The sequence below is a fragment of the Aureococcus anophagefferens genome (assembly GCF_000186865.1).
Source record: "Aureococcus anophagefferens unplaced genomic scaffold AURANscaffold_3, whole genome shotgun sequence".
Lineage (NCBI taxonomy): Eukaryota > Pelagophyceae > Pelagomonadales > Pelagomonadaceae > Aureococcus > Aureococcus anophagefferens.
Window position 1 is genome coordinate 601,000 of NW_008705563.1, and position 20,620 is coordinate 621,619.

Sequence of the window (20,620 nt, forward strand, 5' to 3'; positions counted from 1 at the left end):
GGCCTCGCGAAGCGCGCGCGCCAACGGCGACTCGACGGCCAGCACGCGCGCGAGCACGGTCGCCGGGTCGGCGCCGAGGCCCTCGTAGAGCATGGCAAGGCTGCCCATGGTCGTGCCAGAAAAGGTCGGACCTCGATTATTGGCCTTCAACTTGAAGCGGGAGTTATTCTCGCCTCGCGATGGCTTCGCAGAGCGAATGATGGCCCCAGTGTGGCTGGCGGCGATTGCAACCGCGGCCGCGATCCCCGCGACGTGGTCAGGAGCGGCGTGCGCATTGCCGGTAATGCCAATCGCTCTGAATACTACAACCAGCCGCTCGCGGTGCAGCTCTCCAACAAGTCGTGGATCGTCGTGCTGACCAATGCGGATCACACCGAGGGCCAGCCGAACCAGCGCGTCGTGTCGCGCCTCCACGCCTCGCCGAACCTGACGGAGGGGTCCTGGCTGCCCGAGGTCGACATCGAGCACCAGCCCTACGGGCCGAGCGCGGGTTGGGCCGCGCCGTTGTACGCTCCGGAGCTCGAGCGGCTCTGCGCCTTCTACACGTTCAACGAGGGCAACATCACGACGATGCCCGGCTCCAACGAGACCTGCGCCTGCCAGCTCGTCGGCGGCCAGTGGTACCGGTGGAGCGACGACTTTGGCGCGACGTGGAGCGCCGAGCGTATGCGAGTGCCGATCCGCGTCACGTCCATCGACCGCGAGAACCCCTGGAAAGGATCGGTCCTCCAGGGCTGGACCGTGAGCAAGCCCATCGCCGTGGACGGCGCCGTGCTCATGCCATATACGAAGATCGGGACCTACGTCCAGTCGCACGAGCGCCAGTGGGTGCTCCGCAGCGACAACGTCCTCACGGAGCGGGACGCGCGTAAAATCAGGTGGACGACGTGGCCCGACGGCGACGCGGGCTGCGGCGCCGCGGACGGCTCCGACGAGGCCGAGGAGGGCGGCCTGCTCGACCTCGGCGGCGGCGTCGTTCTGTTCATCTTCCGGTCGAGCGGCGGCCGAGTCAACGAGTGCGTCTCGCGCGACGGCGGCCGAACGTGGGCTCCGAGACTGGTCCACTACGCGCCGATCGAGGCCGACGAGGCGCCGCGCCCGCTGAAAAACCCGAGAGGGCCGCTCACGGCGCGAAAGCTCGCCGACGGCAGTTTCTTGCTCCTGTATTTCAACAACGGCTGGAAGGGCTATTCGCCCCACAACGACACGCGGAACCCCTACTTCCTCTCGCTCGGACGCTCGGACGGCGACCGCATCCTCTGGTCCCAGCCCGAGGTCGCGCTCTACGGCCGCGGCGTCGTCGACGGGCACAACCCGACCTACGACCTCGCGTACCCGGACGTCGTCGAGGAGACGCCCGGCGGCCGCGTCGTGATCTTCGAGGCCCACGAGGGCTACCCGGGCTCGAATTGTAACGACCCGGCCTTCGAGGCGATCGGGGGCTGCGGCGTCGCGACGCACGTCGTCGACGCGCGGTTGCTGGCGGGGCTTCGAGCGCAAAACGATTCGTCGGCCGTCGCGACGGAGGGGCTCGCGCTCGACGCCGGGCCGGGCGTCGCACAAGCGCCGCGGCTGCCGGTCCTGGACGAGGCGCCCGGCGGCGTCACGGTGGAGGCCTGGCTTCGAGAGGATGGCGTGGTGCTGGACTGCCGGCGCGGCGACGTCGGCGTCCGGCTCCGGCGCCGCGGCGCCGTCGTCAGCTTCGAGGTGAACAACGCAACGTTCCACTACGCCGCGGGCGCCGACGCCCGGCACGTCGCCGTGGTCGTCGACGGTGGCCCGCGGCTCGCGACCTGGGTCGTCGACGGGCATTTCGGCGACGGCGGCGAGGACGCGGTCCTCGGCTACGCGTTCTTCGACGCGCTCGGCGACGCGAACGGAGCCGCGACGTGCGCGGTGGGGGCGGCGGCGCGCCGGGTCCGCGTCTACGGCCGCTACCTCCGCACCTCGGAGCTCGTCGCCAACCACCGCGCGGGGCCGGAGGCGTAGCTGTGAGTAAACACGAGGTCAACGCAAACTTCGACGGGGTGTTTCGAAGGCCGCGTCGGCCATCGCGTCGACCACTCGGGACGACCGCAGCATCTCTGCGGCGTCCGCGCGCCCCCGGCTGCGCCCGGCTCGAGTAGTCGCGCGCCTGCGCGCCCCCGGCCGTCCGCCATGCCCGAGTGGGCGACGGGCCGCCCGCCGCGGAGCCCGTGGAGCGGGACCATGGAGGGCAGTCTCGTCAAAAACAACACGACGGGCGGCGCGGAGTACAGCCGCAAGGTCTTCTGCGTGCTCATGGGCTACACGCTCTGGGAGTTCGACACGGAGGCCGACGCGCGCGCGGGCCTCTGGCCGCGCGCCGAGGCCGACGTCATCGGCGTGAGCCCCGCGCCGAGCAACTCGTCGACGCTGCGGTCGACGATGGTGTCGATGACGTCGAGCCGGAGCGCGACGGACGCGGCGCTCACCTTCGTCTACACGACGACGGCCGGGGAGCGCGTCTGCGCCGTCGCGCCGTCGGCGGGCGAGTGCGACCGGTGGCAGGTCGCGCTCACGCTCGGCGTCGAGTTGCTCCTGCTGACGGGCCTCGCCGAGGGCGCGGGCGGCGCGGCGACCTGCGTGCCCCACGAGCCGCCCCAGCCCGACGCGTCCGCGAGCCACTGCGCGGCGTCCGGCGCCGCCTTTGGGTACACGGTCGCGCGCCACACGTGCGCCGCGTCGGGCCGCGCGTTCGCGGCCGCGCACATGGCGCCCGCGCCCCTGCCCCTGCCGGGCATCGGCCTCGGCCACGCCGCCAAGCTCAGCGACGCCTGCGCCCAGGCGCAGCAGCTCCTCAACGCGAGCCGGTGCCGCGCGCGGCTCCTGGCCGCGGCCGCGCACGGCGCGGACCTCGAGCAGACGCTGGAACGCAAGTTCAAGGCGGACCGGAAGCCCTTGTGGTTGCTGCACAAGGACCAGCTCGACGCGCCGCCGCCGGCGCCCCTCCTGTCCCTCGACGGGTCGGCGCCGCCGCCGCCGCCGGCGAACACGCGCGACGAGGCCGCCAAGGCGGCCTGCGGCATCCTGCTGAGCGACGCGCCGCTTTCCGACCCCGAGTACCTCGCGCTCTTCAACACGTGCCGCGAGGCCGCGCGCGACGCCGCGGACCGGTCCTACGACGCCTACGTGGCCCAGGTCCTCGACGGCATGCGCGGCGACGCCGCGGCGCTCGTCGGCGAGCTCCACGCTTTGACGACGTTCCCGCCGCCGCCGGGCGGCCGCGGCGCGCCGCTGCCGCCGCGGCCCCGCGCGGCCTCCGCGGAGCCGGCGAAGAAGGAGGAACCCAAGGAGGAGCTCGTGGACCAGTCCAAGGCGTCGTCGGCGCTCGCGTCCAAGGGCGAGGAGAAGGACGACGCGGACGCGGTCGTCGTGCAGATCGACGACGGCGACGCGGCCTTCGCGCGCGACCAGGACGTGCTGCGGTCGCGGCTGCCGTCGTCGTCCCACGGCGTCGCCGTGCGCGACGTGCTCGTGGCGCTGCTGCACGTGCGCGCGGACGACGACGACCTCGTGCCCCTGGACGAGGAGCCGCCGCCGCCCGCGCAGCTCCAGACGCCGCGGCCGGGCCCCGTGAAGCGCACGCGCAAGGGGCCGAACCTGCTCTTCTACCTGCCCCAGCTGGCCCACGTCTACTACCGCTGCCTGCCGCCGCGCGACGCGGACGCGGCGGTCCGCGTCACCTTGGTCGAGGAGTTCCTGCTCAAGACGTCGCGGCGGTCGTTCCGCTTCGCGCTGCGGCTCGCGTGGATGCTCGTGGCCTATCTGGAGGACCGGGGCGCGGCGCCGGCGCGGCGGCCCCACGTGCTGCGGCTCCTCGTGGAGCTCGAGGCCGCGGCGGCGTACGCGTCGTCGCAAGGGACGTCGGGCGACCCCTGGGCGCTCCGGCGCGACGCCATCTCCGCCGCGGCCATGAGCCGCCGGGGCCCGGGCTCCGGCGAGGCGTCGCCCTTCGCGGGGGCCGTCGCGCTGGAGCTGCTGCCGCGCGTGCCGCCGTGGCTCGCCCTGGAGCTGCGCCGCGCGTCGTCGGCGCTCCGCCGCGCGGTCGCCAAGGCCCTGGCGACGCTGGGCGTCGCGCCCGCGGAGCCCGTCGTGGATTTGAGCGCGCCGGAGTCGCCCGGCGGCAAGGCGAAGCAGTACTTCGAGACGGACCGGCTGGGCAGCTCGTCGGACTACGACGTCCCGCCCTGTGTGGAAATCAAAATCTTCAACCCTACTTCAATGTGTGCGTAATCGAACGATTTGGACCAGACTCTCTCGCTGTGCTTCGAGAACTCGACGAGAGCAATCGATCCGTCCAAAAATCAGCCGAATCGACTTCGATTTGATTGAGATAGAGAGTTCTGAAGTTTGGTGGGGACCCCCCAAACCAGTGGTTGATTTCCACACAGGTCCCGCCCGACGACGTCCTCGCGCGCGAGATGCGCTTCGTGCGCGCCATGTGCGACGTCGCCGAGGCCATGCGGTCCGTGGAGCACGGCAACCGGCCCGCGCGGCTCAAGAAGGAGCTCGAGGCGCTGCCGCGGCGCACGCCGCTCGCGCACTCGCCCATCAACGCGACGTACGTCGTCACGGAGTCGGGCGCGCGGTCGTTGCACCTCGGCCGCGTCGCGCGCATCCCGCCCAACGAGGGCCACGTCTTCAAGACCAAGGCCCGCGCGCCGACGCTGATGCTGCTGGAGACCGTCGACGACCCCAAGGCCGGCGCCGATTTGCCCGCGCGCGCCGCGTCGCCGTCGCCGCTGGTCGGCGGCTCGGACAGCGACACGTCCGACGACGTCGTCGCCCTGGAGCTCCTGGAGCAGACGCGCGCCTCGGAGCGCGACAAGGAGCTCGCGGAGCTGCTGGCGAAGCAATTGGGCGACGTCGCGCCGGAACCCGAGGACGGCGAGCCCGTCTCTCCGGGCACGCCCCGGGGCCGGCCGGCGCTGTCCGCGTCGGCCATGAAGCGCGTCTGCTCCGTGCCGTCCATCGTCGACGCCGCCTGCGGCAGCGACGACGAGGGGCCCCAGCGCGACGACGACGGCGACGAGCCCGGCGACCGCACGCCGCCGCCGCCGCGGCGCGTCGCGTCCGCGACGACGCTGTCCGTGCTCGCCGAGGGCGAGACGCCGCGCGAGGGCGACGACGACGCGGCGTCCCAGCCGGAGAAGCGGTCCATCTCGCCCGTGCCGCCGCCGGATTTCGGGTCCGAGTCGGGCGAGGCGTTCGCGTCCGAGCCCGTGGCGTCCGGGTCGCGGGACCGCGCGGAGGTCGTCCGCGCGCTGCGCAAGAAGCCGGCCCTGGGCCTGAAGATCGAGCGGCTGTCGTCGATCACGGGCCCGGGCCTCGGCGGCGGCGGGAGCCCCGAGGCCGCGGAGTCCGAGGGCGTCGACGGCGCGGCGGACGCGCCCGAGAAGCCGGACGAGCTGCTCGGCGACGTCGTCGTCGTGCCGTCGCCGGAGCCCGAGGGCGCGCCGAAGAAAAAGTGGGTGCCGGGCTTCGGCGAGCCCTGGGTCGACAAGCGCGAGCGCATCCGCCGGTCGAGCCCCATCGGCGGCGAGCCGACGTGGAATTTGGTGTCGTGCATCGTCAAGTCGAACGACGACCTGCGCCAGGAGGTCTGCGCGCTGCAGATCATCGCCGCCTGCAACGACGCCTTCGAGGCCGCCGGCCTCGGCGGCGACGAGACGGGGCTCTGGCTCCGGCACTATTCGATCGTGCCCACGGGCGCGTCGACGGGCATCATCGAGACCATGGCCGACGCGGTGTCGCTCGACGGGCTGAAGAAGGCCAAGGAGTTCACGACCCTCAAACACCACTTCCACGTGGCCCACGGCGGCGACGGGTCGCTGCGCCACGCAGGGCAGGACAAGAGAGCGAAATTCCCAACTTCAAAGGCTCCTTTCTCGGCCGTTTTACACTCGTTTTGGCTGATTTTTGGACGAGCGATCATCTCTCGGAACGGTCTCGAAGCATGGATGCTTTTTCTGGAACGCGCGCGCGTGGAACACTCACGTTGAAGCGACGTTGAATCACCCTTGTCCTGCCCAGGCGCCACGCGAAGGCGCGGAAGGCGTTCGTGTCGTCGATGGCCGCGTACTCCCTGGTCTGCCACCTCCTGGGCCTCAAGGACCGGCACAACGGCAACATCCTGCTGGACAGCTTCGGCCACGTGATCCACATCGACTTCGGCTTCCTCCTGGGCCAGGCGCCGGGCGGGTCCTTCTCGCTCGAGCGCGTGCCCTTCAAATTGACGGCGGAGCACGTCGACGCGATGGGCGGCTGGTCGTCCGACGGCTTCGCCGACTTTGTGGTGTTGCTGGCCTGCGGCTTCGCGGCGCTCCAGAAGCACGCGTCGAAGATCCTCCACCTCGTGGAGATCATGGCCAAGGACTCGCCGTTCCCGTGCTTCAAGAACGGGCCCGCGTGCGTCGACAAGATGCGCGCGAAGCTCAAGCTCCACTTCACGACCAAGGAGCAGGTCGCGCACCACGTCGCCGAGCTCGTGCGCCAGTCCTACAACGCCTACGGCACGCGCCAGTACGACTCCTTCCAGTACCTCACGAACGGCATCTACTCCTGACCGCGCGCATTTTACCGCCGAACCCCGCGCGGCTCTCGATCGATCTCCCCTTTAAGGCGGCTGGCTTAGATGAAGCGGGGGGGGCGAGCAGGCCTAGGTGCTCTGCCAAATCACCTCGACCTCGGCCTTTAGGTGTGCGAATCACGGCATGTGAGCGTCCCGAGCGCGCAACTGGACTCGTGGGGGCGTCTGCCGATCGACACCCGGGAGCTCGGCTGGCTTGGACGGCGTTACGAGCCGCGGGGATTCTTGTGCACGGGGGGTGGGGGGTTCTTCGCGCGCTGCTTAGAAGAGGTCCTCCTCGGCGTGGGTGATGATCGTGCAGTCCGACGCCGGGTAGGCGACGCAGGTGAGCACGAAGCCGTCGCCCATCTGGTCGTCGTCGAGGAAGGACTGGTCCGACTGGTCGATCTCGCCCGCCGTGACCTTGCCCGCGCAGGACGAGCACGCGCCCGCGCGGCACGAGTACGGGAGGTCGAGGCCCTCCTCCTCGGCCTGGTCGAGGATGTAGACGTCGTCGGGGCACTCGATGACGGTCTCCTCGCCCTCCTCGACGAGGGTGACGGAGTACTGCATGCGCGTGGCCGACGGCGCGACGACGCCGGAGCGCATGAACGCGGCGGCGGGGGCGAGGAGGAGGGCGAGGGCGAGCTTCATGTTTTTTGCCTGCGGAGGAGCGGGGTTGAGCGTGCGCGCTTTGAGAGTGACTTTCCGGTGCTCCTCGACCCAGTCATATCGCGCGCCCAGGCCCACACGGCGCGCGTCGCGCGCTCGAAAATGGACTGAATTTCAGACAGAATCACCGATTGTTAGCCGCCGGTCGAAAACGACCACGGAATTTCAGCGCGCGCGTCGATGTAACTTAGCATCGACGAACGGACGAAGCGGGCGAACGGCGTAGCGAAAGGCATTGAGCCGAGTTTGGGCGCCCGGACGCCGGCCATTGCGTCGTAGGTGGCAAGTGCAAGGAGCGAGGCTTGAGCGCGGCGCGCCGCTGACGGCCCCAAAATTCGCCTCGTTGGAGGGATCCACGCTGGCGCTGCGCGCCGTCAACGCCGTCGCCAACGACATCAGTCACTTTTCGATTCTCCGCGGCGCGGCCTCTCTAGGCTCTGTAGCCGGTCGATGAGAACAGCGGAGAAGACCATGCCAGTGCACCCCGCGTAGGCGCGCGCTCACAACGCCTTTGAACACACAAAAAAATACACTCACCTTAAAAATACCTAGAGCGCCACGTCGACGAGCCCGCCGTTCTCGAACTTGGCCCATTTCCGGTTCAGGTCCGGCGCGGCGTCCGTCGCCGGGGGCCACGCGCCGCCGGCCATGACGCCCTCGACCTCCGCGACGGTCCGCGGGCACGTCGTGTAGTTCTCCAGCCCGTCCGCCGTGATGAGGATCACGTCCTCGAGGCGCACGCCGCCCGAGCCGCGGAACTGGGCCAGGCGGTCCGCGTCGAAGAACGCGGCCGTCTCGGGGTTTTCGAGCGCGGGGTCGAGCAGCGCGTCGATGAAGTAGCAGCCCGGCTCCACGGTGAGCATCATGCCCACGTCCAGCACGCGCGCCGTGCGCAGCTTCCGCAGGCCCGGGCGGCTCGACCGCGGCGGGTGGTCGGGGAGGTAGCCGCCGACGTCGTGGCAGTCGACGCCGATGAAGTGGCCCAGGCCGCACGGCAGGAACACGCCGCCGAGCTCCGCGGCGACCATGGCGTCGAGGTCGCCCCGCAACACCCCGAGGGTCACCAGCGACTTCAGAATCTCCCGCTCCGCCGCCAGGTGGCAGTCCGTCCACGAGCACCCCGGCCGCATGATTTTGTAGACCGCGCGCTGCGCCTCGAGCACGCCCTCGTACACAATCTTCTGGGCCGGCGTGAACGCGCCGTCCACGGGCATCGTGCACGTGATGTCCGAGCAGTAGCAGTGGTACTCCGCGCCCATGTCCAGCAGCGCGAGGTCGCCGGATTCGAGGCGCCGCGCGTTCGGCGCGCCCGCGTGGCCGTAGTGCAGCACCGCCGCGTTGGGCCCGCAGGCGCAGATGGACGTGTAGGCGCAGTTGCGGCAGCCGCCGTCCCGGGCGCAGCGATATAAAAACTCGGCCTCGAGCTCGTACTCGTACATCTCGGGTTTGACGACGCGCATGACGTCGACGTGCGCGTTCGACGTCACCCAGGAGGCGTAGCGTAGAAGCGCGGCCTCATCGGCGCTCTTGAAGACGCGGGCCTCGCAGGCGGCGAGGAATAACGCGTTCGGGACCGACAGATCGTCGCTCAGGTTCGGCACGTCCGCCGGCGGCGGCAGCCGCTCGTGGATGCCGTTGCCGCTGTCGCTGTTGACGCCCCGCGGCGCGTACGTCACGTCGAAGGTCGCGCAGTGGGCCGCGAGCGCCGACGTCCATTTCACCTCGACGCCGTACCGTTTCCCCAGCTCCTCGCGCGTCGCGATCTTGCCCATCCAGACCGCGTACTCCGGGCCGAGCTCCGGCGCGAAGAGCGTCGCTTTCCCGGAGGGGAGCGCGACGGTGCCGAACCAGCCGGGCTCGGCGACGCCGAAGAGGTACTGGAAGTAGGACTCCTGGCGGAAGAGCTCCTCGTGGTCCGTGTCGTTGCGCTCGTGCGCGTCGCCGCCGACGAAGAGGCAGACGCCCGGCGCGTGGTCTTTGAGGCGCTCCAGGAGCGCCGCACGGTTGTCGGCGTGGAGCCCGAGCGGCACGCGGTAGGTGTGCGCGCCGCGGCTGAAGAAGCAGGGGTCCGTCGCGAAGGCGCCGGGCGTGTTCGCCGGGCTCGCCTTGCTCTTGCAGTTGAGCGACGCGATGGCGGCCATGGCGGTGCTGTGGCGGTGCTGCAGACGGCTGGACCGGGACCTCGGTCGCGGCTGTGGCAGGGCGTGGGACCGGCGTGCAAGCACGGCAAGAGCTTCTCGTCGCCGGTTTCTCGAGAGGGCTGAACGCGCCGCCGCGAGCCGGCACCCGACACCATCGCGCCACGGATGCGATCGGGGTCGGGCGTCGTGCAGACCTTCGAGAGAGCTGAGCGACGCCCTTCCACACAAAACTTACTACGTCGCCGCCATGACGGCGATCTTCTTCACGACCGAGTAGGGCAGGCGGCGCGGCCGCCGGAGGCCGAGCAGTCCGAGCGCGTACTGGACGCACCGTTCGCGGTGGTCGTCGTCGATGAGGATGTCCGCGCTGGATGCCATGACTTTGCGGGTCGAGCTCGACTGGATTCGCACGTGGTACGTGCCCGGCGGGAGCCCCGACGGGACGGTGACGGAGTAAAAGCCCAGGTTTTCGACGCGCAATTCCAGGTTTTGAACTTTGTCTAACCAATCTTCTTCAGAGAAATCTGGGTCTGCTAGCTCTTCTTCAGACGGTTCGGCTCTCGTGTAAAGGTAGACACCCACGAGCGGCACGGCGCCCCGATGTCTCCAGGTGATCCGCTGGCGGGAAGCACTGTGCCAGATGCGCTGAGACGTCGTCACGTCCATGATCTCGGGCGGTGTGCATCCGCGATCAATCCAGAGGTCCCGGCTGGTTCCGCTGGTTTCAGGACTTGCCGTCGATCGAACTTTCACACGGTATTCGCCTGGCGGGAGTCCGGTCGGCACGGTGATCGAACACGAGCCTGAGTTGGGATGTCGCGAGTGGAGTGAATTGACATACTCCTCAGCTGGTGCGTGCTCCACACCGAGAAAACTGGAAGCAAAGGACCATGCCATCTCTTCTGTGTAGAGGCTGACCGACACGCTCGGCACGAAACCCTGATGCCTCCACGTAATCTGCTGAAGCGCGCCGCCTTTCCAGTCCTCGCTCGTTGCCGCCACGTCCAGGATCGCGGGTGGAGCACCGTCCTGATTGAGCTGCAGCGCTTCACTGAAAGCCTTAATGCGTAAATTCGTAGACGACGAGACGCGCACGAGGTAGCTACCGGATGGAAGTCCCGCCGGCGCGATGACGATGCACGAGCCCTCGTTAGTGAGTTTTCGATGTAGCTTCGTGCCGAGAGAATAGGAATCATCGACCTGGCACAAGCGCAACTCCACGGTGGGAACGTCGCCCTGATAGTTCCAAGTGATCCGCTGGCGCGCACCACCCGTCCACTCAATGGCCGTCGTAACGTCTGAGAGCGCAGGCGGCGTGCGGCCCTCGTCGATGCGGATGATTCCGCTGTGCGCGTGCACAACGATGCTGGCCGTCGACTCGACTTTTAAGCGGTACATGCCAGGAGTCATGCCAGTCGGCACCGTGACGAGGCACGAGCCCGCGCTTAAATTTGTTGTGATCGGGAGACGCTGGCCATAATAGTATTGATGCGAAGTACTAGTTTCTGAATCACTATGATTGTAGAGCCAGAGTTTCACACCCGGCACGTCGCCCTGCACGTTCCACGTGATCAGCTGGCTCTGACCTCCTTGCCATTCGGATTCGCAGGTCACGGCGCTGATCTCGGGGCACGGCTTCAGTCGCTTCGTGTCCTTTTTGTTGTCGGGCGACTCTAGGCCCCGCTTCATCGGCACCGCGCGTTGCGCAGCGTTGCGGGACGATCGGGCGGGGCGAGCTACCCTGCGGCATGCCGGCAGCTTTCCTTCACCCAAACTGCGGATGCCGTTTCCTCCCCTCCCTACGTCTACTTACACGAGCGGCGCCAGGAACGCGCTCGTCGCCTCCGCGGCGTCGACGACGGCCTTCGTCGGCGCGCTCTTCGCCGGGTAGGCGAGGACCGTCTCGATGGAGAAGCCGCGGAGCGCCTCCGCGATGGACATGGTCCCCATGGCCGAGGACCGGCGCCCCGCGAAGGGGAACGAGTCCGGGCCGCGCGAGCACTGGACGTTGACGTTGATCCGCCCGACGACGGTCGCCAGCATGTCGACGCACGTGGCCGCCTCGCCCGCCGGGTCGTTGGTGAAGATCGCGGCCTGCTGGCCGTTCCAGGACTTGCGGAGCGCGCCGTCGACCTCGGCCAGGTCCTCGAAGACGGCGACGGGCAGCACGGGCCCGAACTGCTCCTCGTGGAAGAGCCGCATGTCCTTGGTCACGGGGTAGACGATGGGCGGCGTGATGAGGGACCCGGAGCTGCAGCCGCCGCCGCCTTCCGCCGCGTTCGCGACGGCGGCGCCCTTGGCGACCGCGTCGGCGACGAGCTCCTTGAGGTAGCCGGGCTTCGACGTCTCGGGCAGGGGCGTCAATGCCACGCCCTCGGCCCAGGGCAGGCCGACCTTCTTCGCCGCGACCTTGGCTTTGAACTTGTCCAGGAACGCGCCGGCGACGGATTTGTGGACGTAGACGAGCTTGATGGCCGTGCAGCGCTGGCCGTTGTAGGACGTCGACCCCGCGCAGCACTGGTCCGCGGCGACGTCCAGGTCCGCGTCCTTGAGGACGATGCCCATGTTCTTGCCCTCGAGCTGCGAGAAGACCTTGAGCCGGTGCGGGCGCGGGTGGTCGCCGATCAGCGCGTCGCAGGCCTTGGACCCGCCGATGAACCCGAGCATGTCGACGAGGCCCGACTTCATGATGGGCGGGCAGCACTTGCGGCCGCTCCCGGACACGAAGTTGACGACGCCCGGCGGCAGGCACGTCGCGAACGCGTCCACCGTGAGCAGGTGGCACTGGCCGCCGATCGTCGGTAATTTCATGGTCACAACGTTCCCGCAGAGTAAGGCGGGGATGAGCATGGCGTACATCTCGTTCAACGGGTAGTTAAAAGGCGCGAGGAAGAGGATGCGGCCCACGGGGCCGCGGCGCGTCTTGCCCGCGACGCCGGAAACGGTCTGCCACTGGGAGATGGACGCGTCGAGCTCCTTGAGCGCGGCGATGGATGCCTTCGCATAGTCCATGGTGCGGTCGAACTCCTTCGCCGCGTCGGCGGACGTCTTGCAGATCTCCCAGAGCAGGACGTCGACGATCTCGGCGCGCTTCTCCGTCATCGCCGCGAGCGCCGCCTCGAGCGCCGCGACGCGGTCCGCGGCCGTGGCCCGCGGCCAGGCGCCCTGGCCGTCGTCCCAGGCCTTGGACGCCGCCTCGGCGGCCCGCATGGCCTCGTCGGACGTCATCTGCGCCAGCGTGCCGATGACGGCGCGCTTGCCCGTGGCCGCGTCGATGATAGGGCTCGTCACGTCGATCATCTCGCCCGTGCGCTCCTTCTTCTCGCCGCCGATGAAGGTGAACGCGCCGTCGACGAAGGGCTTCGGCGGGCCGTCGGCCGCGACCCACTGGGTCGGGGCGACCTCCGCCCACTCGAAGCTGGCCATGACGTCGACGCCGGCGCTAATGAAATGTTCAACGTAGCCATTCAACCTCTGCCGGACCGGTGGCGGGCAGCCCGAGTTCGAAGCGATGTCGGCCTATTCCAATGACTATTCCAAGTGGGACGCGCTGAGCGACTCCGACGACGACAAGCCGCAGGTGCTCCTGAAGCGCGCGGACCCGCGCAAGGCCGCCCACTTCGCCGCCCAGAGCGCCGCCGCGAACGGCCCCGAGCCGCCGCCGGCGAAGCGCTACTCGCTGGAGATGGGCAACGACGGCCCCTGCGTCGTCGAGGGCGACGCACCGCCGCCGCCGGACCCCGACGCGCCCTTCGAGACGAAGATGGCCTGGCAGAACACGCTGAGCCGCGCCTTCGTGCAGATCGCGATCCCCGAGGCGACGAAGAAGGGCGACGTCGCGGTCAACTTCTCCGACGATTCCGTCGAGATCGTCCTCGCGGGCATGCGGCCCGTCGCGCTGCCCCACCCGGCGGTCAAGGTGCCCCTCTGCACCTGGGCCTTCAGCCGCAAGTGCTTCTACGGCTCGAAATTCCCGCAGCTCTGCGTCCACTTCGAGCTCGAAAAGGCCGAGGACGCGCTCTGGCCCCAGAACACCTTCGGCGGCGGCACGGACGAGGTGCTGCCGGCCGAGGAGGAGATCGAGGCCGCCTGGGCCGCGCCGACGGACGAGGCGGCGCCGCCCGCGCCCGCGGCCGGCGGCGGCGAGTGGACGGGCGAGTTCTCCTGGCGCCAGGACAACAAGAGCGTGCTCGTCTGGTTCGACGTCCCGGACGAGACGCGCGCCAAGGACCTCATCGTCAAGTGCACGCCGACGACGCTCCGGGTCGAGCTCACGGTCGGCGCGACGACGGGCCGCTACGCGCGGACGCTCGCGGGTCCCGTGCTGCCTGAAGAGCTCATCTGGGAGTTCGACGACGACGTGCCGGGCAAGAAGCGGCTCCGCGTCGAGCTCGCCATGCGCACCCTCGCGTCCTGGGAGAACGGGCCCTTCCTGCCCGAGGCGGACACCGCGGGCAAGGGCCTCAGGCAGCACTCCTGGTCCGAGCCCAAGGGGGAGGCGTAACTATGTCGCTTTAGGTGCTTAGTAGAATGGGCGGGTCGCCTCGCGCCAGGACCAGCAGGCCGGGTCTATGGAAATAGCTCTCAACTCTGAGATGCCCGGGATAAGAATGTCATGTCGCCCTAGCTCGTTCAAAACGTCCTCGACGGCGTCGACGACATCTTCGTAATAGCCCATATCATCATCGACATCGACATCAGAAAATCCAGGAGGGCAGAAGCGCAGATTTTGCGGCAGCGCAGCCAAAACGCTCTTGAGTCGAGGCAAATCGAGGGCTTGATCTACCGCGGCAGAAGATTCTTCAAGCAGACCAACAGCGGGCGTTCCGTGAAGATCAAGAGATTCGAGATTCGGCATTGACGCCACGGCCTCAAGAAACGCGATCGCATCGCTGTTGTCGTGATTCGTCGCTCCGTAATGCCGTAAATTAGGCGCCTGCCGGGCCCACGCGCGGAATACTGACACTTCGTGTTGACCCTGAAACAAGCAGCCATTGTGCATGTGTGTCAGTGCGTAGGTGCGGCCCGGGATGGGCTCTGGCACATACTCATAGCAATCCACGACCGAGAGAACCCGCAACTCGGAACATCGCTGTAAGATAGCGTCCATGCTAGAGTAAGTCGGGAACAATGAACCCTCTAGAGAACCGCCGCCGTCGCCGCGCACACGAAGCGCGCGCAAATTCGTGCAGTGCTGTGAAATTAGGGTCAGCGCTCGACTGAGCTGCAAGGACGTGAGTTTTGTCGTATACTTCTCCCATGGTTCCAAGAAAAACGATACAACGCGTAGTCCTGTCAAGCCTACACAGCTCGCACCGATGCGGGCGGCGAGGCCAAGATGGGGATCGGGCGTCAAGTATTCGGCAAACTGCATGCCCTCGTCTTGCAGCTGCGTTACGACGGGACAAGCGAACGCCGCGACGCGACGCCAGAAGCTTTCGATTCCAGCAACGCTGGCGCATGGACTCGCCGCGCCGAGGCGCTCGTGACGCCCAAGCAGCAGGGCGTGCATTTGGCGGCGCGATACCATGTAGCGCTTGCGATCGAAGTCCGCGCGATTCCCGAACAGGAGCCCATCATTTTTCGGCGCGCCCTCGTCTTGATGGTCTTCTACCTGCAGAAAGAGGAGAGTTCCTAAACGATGTCGCCGCAGCAGTCGCTCCTGAACCGCAGCATTAACTTCGTGCGCGGGCTCGTGTGGTCTGATCGGCCCCCAGTATAACTCGGCCTCCGCCATGCCCCGCAAGCTAATAAAACAAATAATTTAATTGAACATGTATCAAACAACAGCCTCGTCCACCCTTTGGCCAGCGCGACTCAGAGCCGCTTCGCCCTGACGACGTGGATCAACGACCCGCGCCTCGCCACGATGTACTAACACCCCGCCTGTCTCGTTAGACGCTCGCCGGTTCGATGTCCTCGTCAAGGGGCCCGTCGCTTAGGGCACGCCCTGCGCGGCAGCCGCGGCCGCCGCCTCGCGCCTCGCTTTCGCCTCCCTAATTTTCTTTTGCCAACCCTTGAGGCGTGGCCTCGTCGGTTTGGCAGGCGCCGTCGCCACGGATTCCTCCTCGTCGTACGTTCGCGACAAGCCCCGTCGCCGAAGGAAGGCGGCGGCCGACGGCGAGAACAACTTCGCCTGAGAGATCCCGCCCGTGTGCCGAGGTTCTGGCCGACGCCGTTCAGGCAAAAGCCCAGGCGCTGGACCATCGCATATTCCGCGTTGAAGGACGCGATCTCGAAGAGCTCGGACATTTTCGGGCCCATCGCGTCGGCGAGGCTCTCGAACCCAAAGGTCCGCAGGCCCTCGGCGATGCCCGCCGAGCCGCCGTAGTGGAGCTTCACCACGGCGAAGACCTCCTCCGGCGGATTCGTGAGGTCGCGGAGCTCCGCGGGGTACGACGGGTGCCGCGCGTCGTAGGGCTGTGGCACGTCCAGGTGCGCGAACGCGGGCCTCACGGTGTCGTACGTGAAGCGGAGGTTCGCCGCCTCGGTTTTGTAGTCGAACTCCTGCGCGAAGCACTTCCTCTGGATCTCGAGCGCGTCGACGAGCTCGGGGTTCACGGCCTGGAAGATGCGGAGGATGACGTCGAAATCCATGCGGAAGAACTTCTCCGTGTCCGGGTATTGCACTTTCACGACGACGCCGCGGCCGCCCCGGAGCGTCGCTCGGTGGACCTGGCCGATGCTCGCCTGGGCAGAGAAAAGAGGGATTCAAGTTCGCTTCAACGTGAGTCTTCCGCGCGCGCGCGTTCCGGAAAAAGCATCCACGCTTCGAGACCGTTCCGAGAGATGCTCGCTCGTCCAAAAACCAGCCGAAACGAGTGGAAAACGGCCGAGATAGGAAGTTGGGCATTTCGCTCTCTTTTCCTGCCCCGATGCTCGCCGCGCCGATGGGCTCGCGGTCGAAGGACGAGAAGACGTCCTCCATGGGGCAGCCGAGCTCCGCTTCGACGATGGATCGGACGAGCTCGAAGGGCTGCGGCGGCACGCTCTCCTGCAGGACCTTGAGCGAGTCGCCGTACGCCTCCGGGATGAGGTCGGGCTGCCCGGACATGACCTGCCCGATCTTCACGTAGAAGCCGCGGAGGTCGAGGCAGACCTTGAGCGGCTCGTCGGCCCAGCGCGCGTGGTAGGCCTCGTACGCCGCCGCCGCCGCCGCCTCGGGCGCGCCCCGGACGTCCCAGCCGACGCGCGCGTAGTCCGCGGCCATGGGCACCAGCGACGCGCCGACGCGCATGTAGCGCCAGAGGCCCTCGTTCGTGGAGTAGACGTAGACGCCGCCGGCGGCGGTCGCGACGGCGCCAGCTTTCAGGACCTTACCCGCGAAGCCGGACTCGTCTCCCGGCCGTCGTCCGAGCGGCTGGCGTCCGAAGCGGCCGACTGGTGGGCGCCCTCGCCGCCGCCCGACGGCGATGAGAGGACGCGCCCCGCCGAGGCCGACGACCGAGCGCGCCGGCAGCAACCGTCGCATGGCGAGCATGACCTAGGAATGCCTAGGTGGCCAGCATGCTCCCGAGCAAAGCAAAGTAATAAAAGCGAATCTTGAACATATATCCAAACAAAAGCTGAGTGTTTAGCGCTTCCTTGGCCCACCCCAAGTCTGAGCGGTCTCGGCGCTCGTCAACGGCCGTCGGCGCCGGTGGTCGGGGGCTCGGAGCCCGTCGCCGCCGCGCCCGGAGCGCAGCGCGCCCGCGCGAGGGTTGCGGCGCGCCGTCGCCACCTCGGGCGACGCCCGGCGGCGCGCGTCGAGGGCTGCCCGCCCGGAGCGGCCGCGGCGGCGCCATGAGCGCCGACCGCGGATTCACGGCGGAGACCCAGGCGACGTTCGGCAGCAGTGCCGGCCCCCCGACGTCGACGGGCAGCGCCAACGTGCTCGACGCGTCGCAGCTCCGGAGCCGGCTCTACTGCGGGCCCGGCTCGACGCGGGACCGCGGCGGCGGCCTCCAGCCCCTGGCCATGTTCTCGGCGTCGGGCCGCCAGGCCGCGCGGCGCCTCGAGCCGAAGATGCGCGCCCTCAAGGGCTCGAAGTCGACGCCGGGCCTCTTCGCGCGGTCCCTCGACGGGAGCGACGCGGCGTCGAGTGCGCTCGGCGCGGACCGCGCGGCGGCGACGATGACGGGGCGCCACATCCTGACGAAGCCCCACAAGATGCGGGCGAAGCTCGCGGCGCCGCCCGAGGCCGTCGTCGCCTTCGCCGCGGCGGCGACGGCCGCGCCCGAGGCCGCGGCGATCGCGCCGCCCCGCGCGGACGAGACGGCGCTGGTCGTCGCGGAGCCGAAGAAGCGGAGCTTTTTGGAATCCTTAAACCTGACGCCCCAGCAGATGGCGTCCTTCATCGACGACGCGGGCAATTTCCTCTACCTGACGCACTCGCGCGACACGCTCCACGCGGGGTCGGCCTACGATCTGGTCGTCGTCGAGCACGCGCTCGTCGACAGCGGCGACTACTTCACGCTGTCCTGCAGCGGCATGACCCACTTCACGGGCGTCAACTCGGACTTCACGCCGCTGCACCAGTGGGAGCGCGAGTACGGCCTCTTCCACGAGATGCGGCGCATCCCGTTCTTCGCGAAATACCGCGCCTGGAAGACGTTCTCCGTGTGGAAGAAGAACGTGAAGCGGAACAAGGTGCGGGCGGCGATCTTAGCATTGAAGGGGTCGCTCTTCCTCTTCATCCCGTCGCTCCGCGACGCGCTGCTCGAGATCCAGGCGCTCTGCCAGGAGACGCTGGCGCTGTCGCTGCTCGAGGCGGAGCCGGGGAAGACGTACGAGCTCGACGAGTTCGCCGCGGCCCAGGCCCACCTCCAGGACCGGCGCGCCGAGGCGCTCGTGCGCTTCTCCGGCGACGTCCAGTCCCTCGCTAGGACGGCCTGCGACGAGGTCGTCGACAGCTTTTTAAGGGCCGCGAAGATCGTCGCGGACCATCGCATGACGTTCATGGAGCGCGCGTCCCTGCGGAGCGAGTGCCGCAAGCTCACGCGCTTTTTGCGGTTGGTGGACTTCCACGTCGTCAACGCGTTGCGGGAGCTGGCGCTGGAGAGCGCGCGGAACGCGCTCGCGCTCGCGGCGCCGGAAATCGTGCCGACGCACGTCATCCACCGCGACGAGCCGCCGGAGGCCAAGGGCGACGACGACGTCGGGCTCGGCGGCGGCGAGACCTACGGCGGCGACGGCGAGGAGGACGAGAGCGCCCACGCGCCGCTGCTGCGCGTCGAGGTGTCGTTCACCAAGGGGTCGCTCGTGCTGTCGCCGTCGATGCGCGACGTGCAGAAGGCCTTCGCGGACATGCTCCAGGCTTGTTTGAAGGTCGTGGGCATCCCGGATAGGATATTTGCGCACCCGGATCTGGCGCTGTACATCATGTCGGACACGGACGACGCGCCGGGCGACGTCGCGCGCGAGGAGACGTCCGTCCAGGATTTGGTCGCGTCCGAGGAGAAGTGGAAGCGGGCGTCGTCGGCCATCGGCACGGCCCTGGAGGCGGCCTACGACGCCGCGACGGACTACGCGACGTGCGTCGAGCCCTACTGCGGCAAGGCGCAGGAGAACGGCGACTTTTTGGAGGTGCACAAGGACGCGCTCGGGAAGGACGTGAACCTGGAGAAGTACGCGCACGCGATCACGGACTACCGGGCCCAGGCCGCGGACTTTGCGACGATTCCCCGCTCCGCGGACGTGGGCATCTTACGGGTCGACTCGCTCGCGCTGAAGCGGCTCCTCGTGCCGTCGCCGACGCGGTGCCTCGACGCGTTGCAGGCCTACCTGCCGGAGCTCATGGACATCGGGTTCAAGCAGCTCCTGGACCAGCTCGGCTCCATCCTGCCCGTGGTCACGGGCGCGCCGGCGAACGTCGCGGTCTTCGTGACCAAGAAGCGCGTCGTCAAGGAGGCGCAGGAGAACTACGAGGGCTACAAGGAGGCGCAGCAGAAGCTCATCGCCATGGCCGAGCTCATGGAGTCCGAGGACTGGCCCGTGCCCGAGGACCAGAAGGCGCATCTGGTCATGGCCGACGAGAACATGACGACGCTGGACACGGGCGTGCAGATCGCCGAGGGCCGCGAGGAGGAGGACACGAAGCGCTTCGCGACGGAGGTCGCCGAGGAGGTGCCGCGGCTCAAGAAGCGCATCGCCGAGGTGCGCGAGCAGCTCGACCAGCGCATCGTCGCGTCCCTCGACGAGCGGCCCGAGAACGTGCTCGCGTTCCTCGAGATCCAGTCCGACGCGCTCGACGAGCTCAAGAGCCGGTCCGAGACGCTCTGCGACTACCAGGGCGAGCTCGGCCAGGACATCGACGAGTACGACACGCTCGACGAGGTCGCCGCGGACCTCAACCTGAAGCTGCGGTTGTGGCGCGGCGTCAAGGAGTGGAGCGGCCTCACGGCCGAGTGGGTCGTCACGCCCCTGTCGGAGATCGACGCCGTCGAGCTCGAGAAGCACGTCCAGGCCTACAACAAGACCGTCTTCCAGGCCTCGAAAGGCCTGCCGGGCAACCCCGTCGTGCCCAAGCTCAAGGCGTCCGTCGAGACGTTCACGCCGGTCCTACCCGTCGTCGTCAACTTGAGGAACGACGCGCTCCAGGAGCGCCACTGGGCCATGATCCACGACCTCGTGGGCTTCGAGATCCAGGGCGACGCCGCCTTCACGCTCGGCGACATCATCAACAAGGGCGTCACGGCGCACCACGCGGAGATCACGGCCATCGCGACGAACGCGACGCAGGAGTCCGTGTTGGAGGAGATGATGGCGAAAGTCACGAAGCAGTGGGAGTCGACGGAATTGATCGTCATGGACTACAAGGACGTGAAAGATTTGTACATCCTCGGCGACGTCTCGGAGAACATCGCGGCGCTCGACGAGTCGCTCGTGACGGTGAACACGGTGCTCGGCAGCCGCTACGTCGGCGGCATCCGCGCGTTCGTCGAGCGGTGGCGCCGGGACCTCATTTTGTTCCAGGACACGCTCGACGAGTGGCTCGCCTGCCAGCGCGCCTGGATGTACTTGGAGACCATCTTCTCGTCGCCGGACATCATCCGCCAGCTGCCCGCGGCCGCGAAGCAGTTCCAGGCCGTCGACAAGAGCTGGCGGTCCATCATGAAGTCGACGGCCGACGACCCCATCGCCATCAAGGCCTGCTGCGTCAAGGACCGCAAGGAGACCTTCATTTCCCATAATGCGACGCTCGACAAGATCCAGAAGTCGCTCGAGGAGTACCTCGAGA

General features: G+C 68.2%; 7 protein-coding genes across 7 annotated transcripts in view; 3 read left to right on the forward strand and 4 right to left on the reverse strand.

Moving 5' to 3' along the window:
* Positions 1-5,504: 5,504 nt before the first annotated feature.
* Positions 5,505-6,586, forward strand: AURANDRAFT_21311 (hypothetical protein; the record flags this gene model as incomplete). Its single annotated transcript, XM_009035389.1, has 2 exons — positions 5,505-5,848; positions 6,055-6,586. Coding segments are annotated over 2 exons (876 nt in total), but the record flags the coding sequence as incomplete, so codon positions are not given.
* A 285-nt stretch (positions 6,587-6,871) lies between these two features.
* AURANDRAFT_21485 (hypothetical protein) lies at positions 6,872-7,162 on the reverse strand (the record flags this gene model as incomplete). The annotated part of the gene is made up of 1 exon (XM_009035810.1): positions 6,872-7,162. The coding sequence occupies one exon, from the start codon at positions 7,160-7,162 to the stop codon at positions 6,872-6,874; it is 291 nt and encodes a 96-aa protein (XP_009034058.1).
* A 647-nt stretch (positions 7,163-7,809) lies between these two features.
* Positions 7,810-9,402, reverse strand: AURANDRAFT_20775 (hypothetical protein; the record flags this gene model as incomplete). The annotated part of the gene is made up of 1 exon (XM_009035809.1): positions 7,810-9,402. The coding sequence occupies one exon, from the start codon at positions 9,400-9,402 to the stop codon at positions 7,810-7,812; it is 1,593 nt and encodes a 530-aa protein (XP_009034057.1).
* A 1,809-nt stretch (positions 9,403-11,211) lies between these two features.
* On the reverse strand, positions 11,212-12,828 carry AURANDRAFT_20866 (hypothetical protein; the record flags this gene model as incomplete). Its single annotated transcript, XM_009035808.1, has 1 exon — positions 11,212-12,828. The coding sequence occupies one exon, from the start codon at positions 12,826-12,828 to the stop codon at positions 11,212-11,214; it is 1,617 nt and encodes a 538-aa protein (XP_009034056.1).
* An 85-nt stretch (positions 12,829-12,913) lies between these two features.
* On the forward strand, positions 12,914-13,906 carry AURANDRAFT_61595 (hypothetical protein; the record flags this gene model as incomplete). Its single annotated transcript, XM_009035390.1, has 1 exon — positions 12,914-13,906. The coding sequence occupies one exon, from the start codon at positions 12,914-12,916 to the stop codon at positions 13,904-13,906; it is 993 nt and encodes a 330-aa protein (XP_009033638.1).
* Positions 13,907-16,336: 2,430 nt separating this feature from the next.
* Positions 16,337-16,543, reverse strand: AURANDRAFT_17497 (hypothetical protein; the record flags this gene model as incomplete). The annotated part of the gene is made up of 1 exon (XM_009035807.1): positions 16,337-16,543. A coding segment is annotated over one exon (207 nt), but the record flags the coding sequence as incomplete, so codon positions are not given.
* A 641-nt stretch (positions 16,544-17,184) lies between these two features.
* Positions 17,185-20,620, forward strand: part of AURANDRAFT_61597 (hypothetical protein) — a gene marked incomplete at both ends in the record, with an annotated part of 15,502 nt that continues 12,066 nt past the window's right edge. Inside the window, one exon of the mRNA XM_009035391.1 lies at positions 17,185-20,609. Coding sequence (XP_009033639.1) covers positions 17,185-20,609 — 3,425 coding nt within the window. The remainder of the gene's footprint in view (positions 20,610-20,620) is intronic.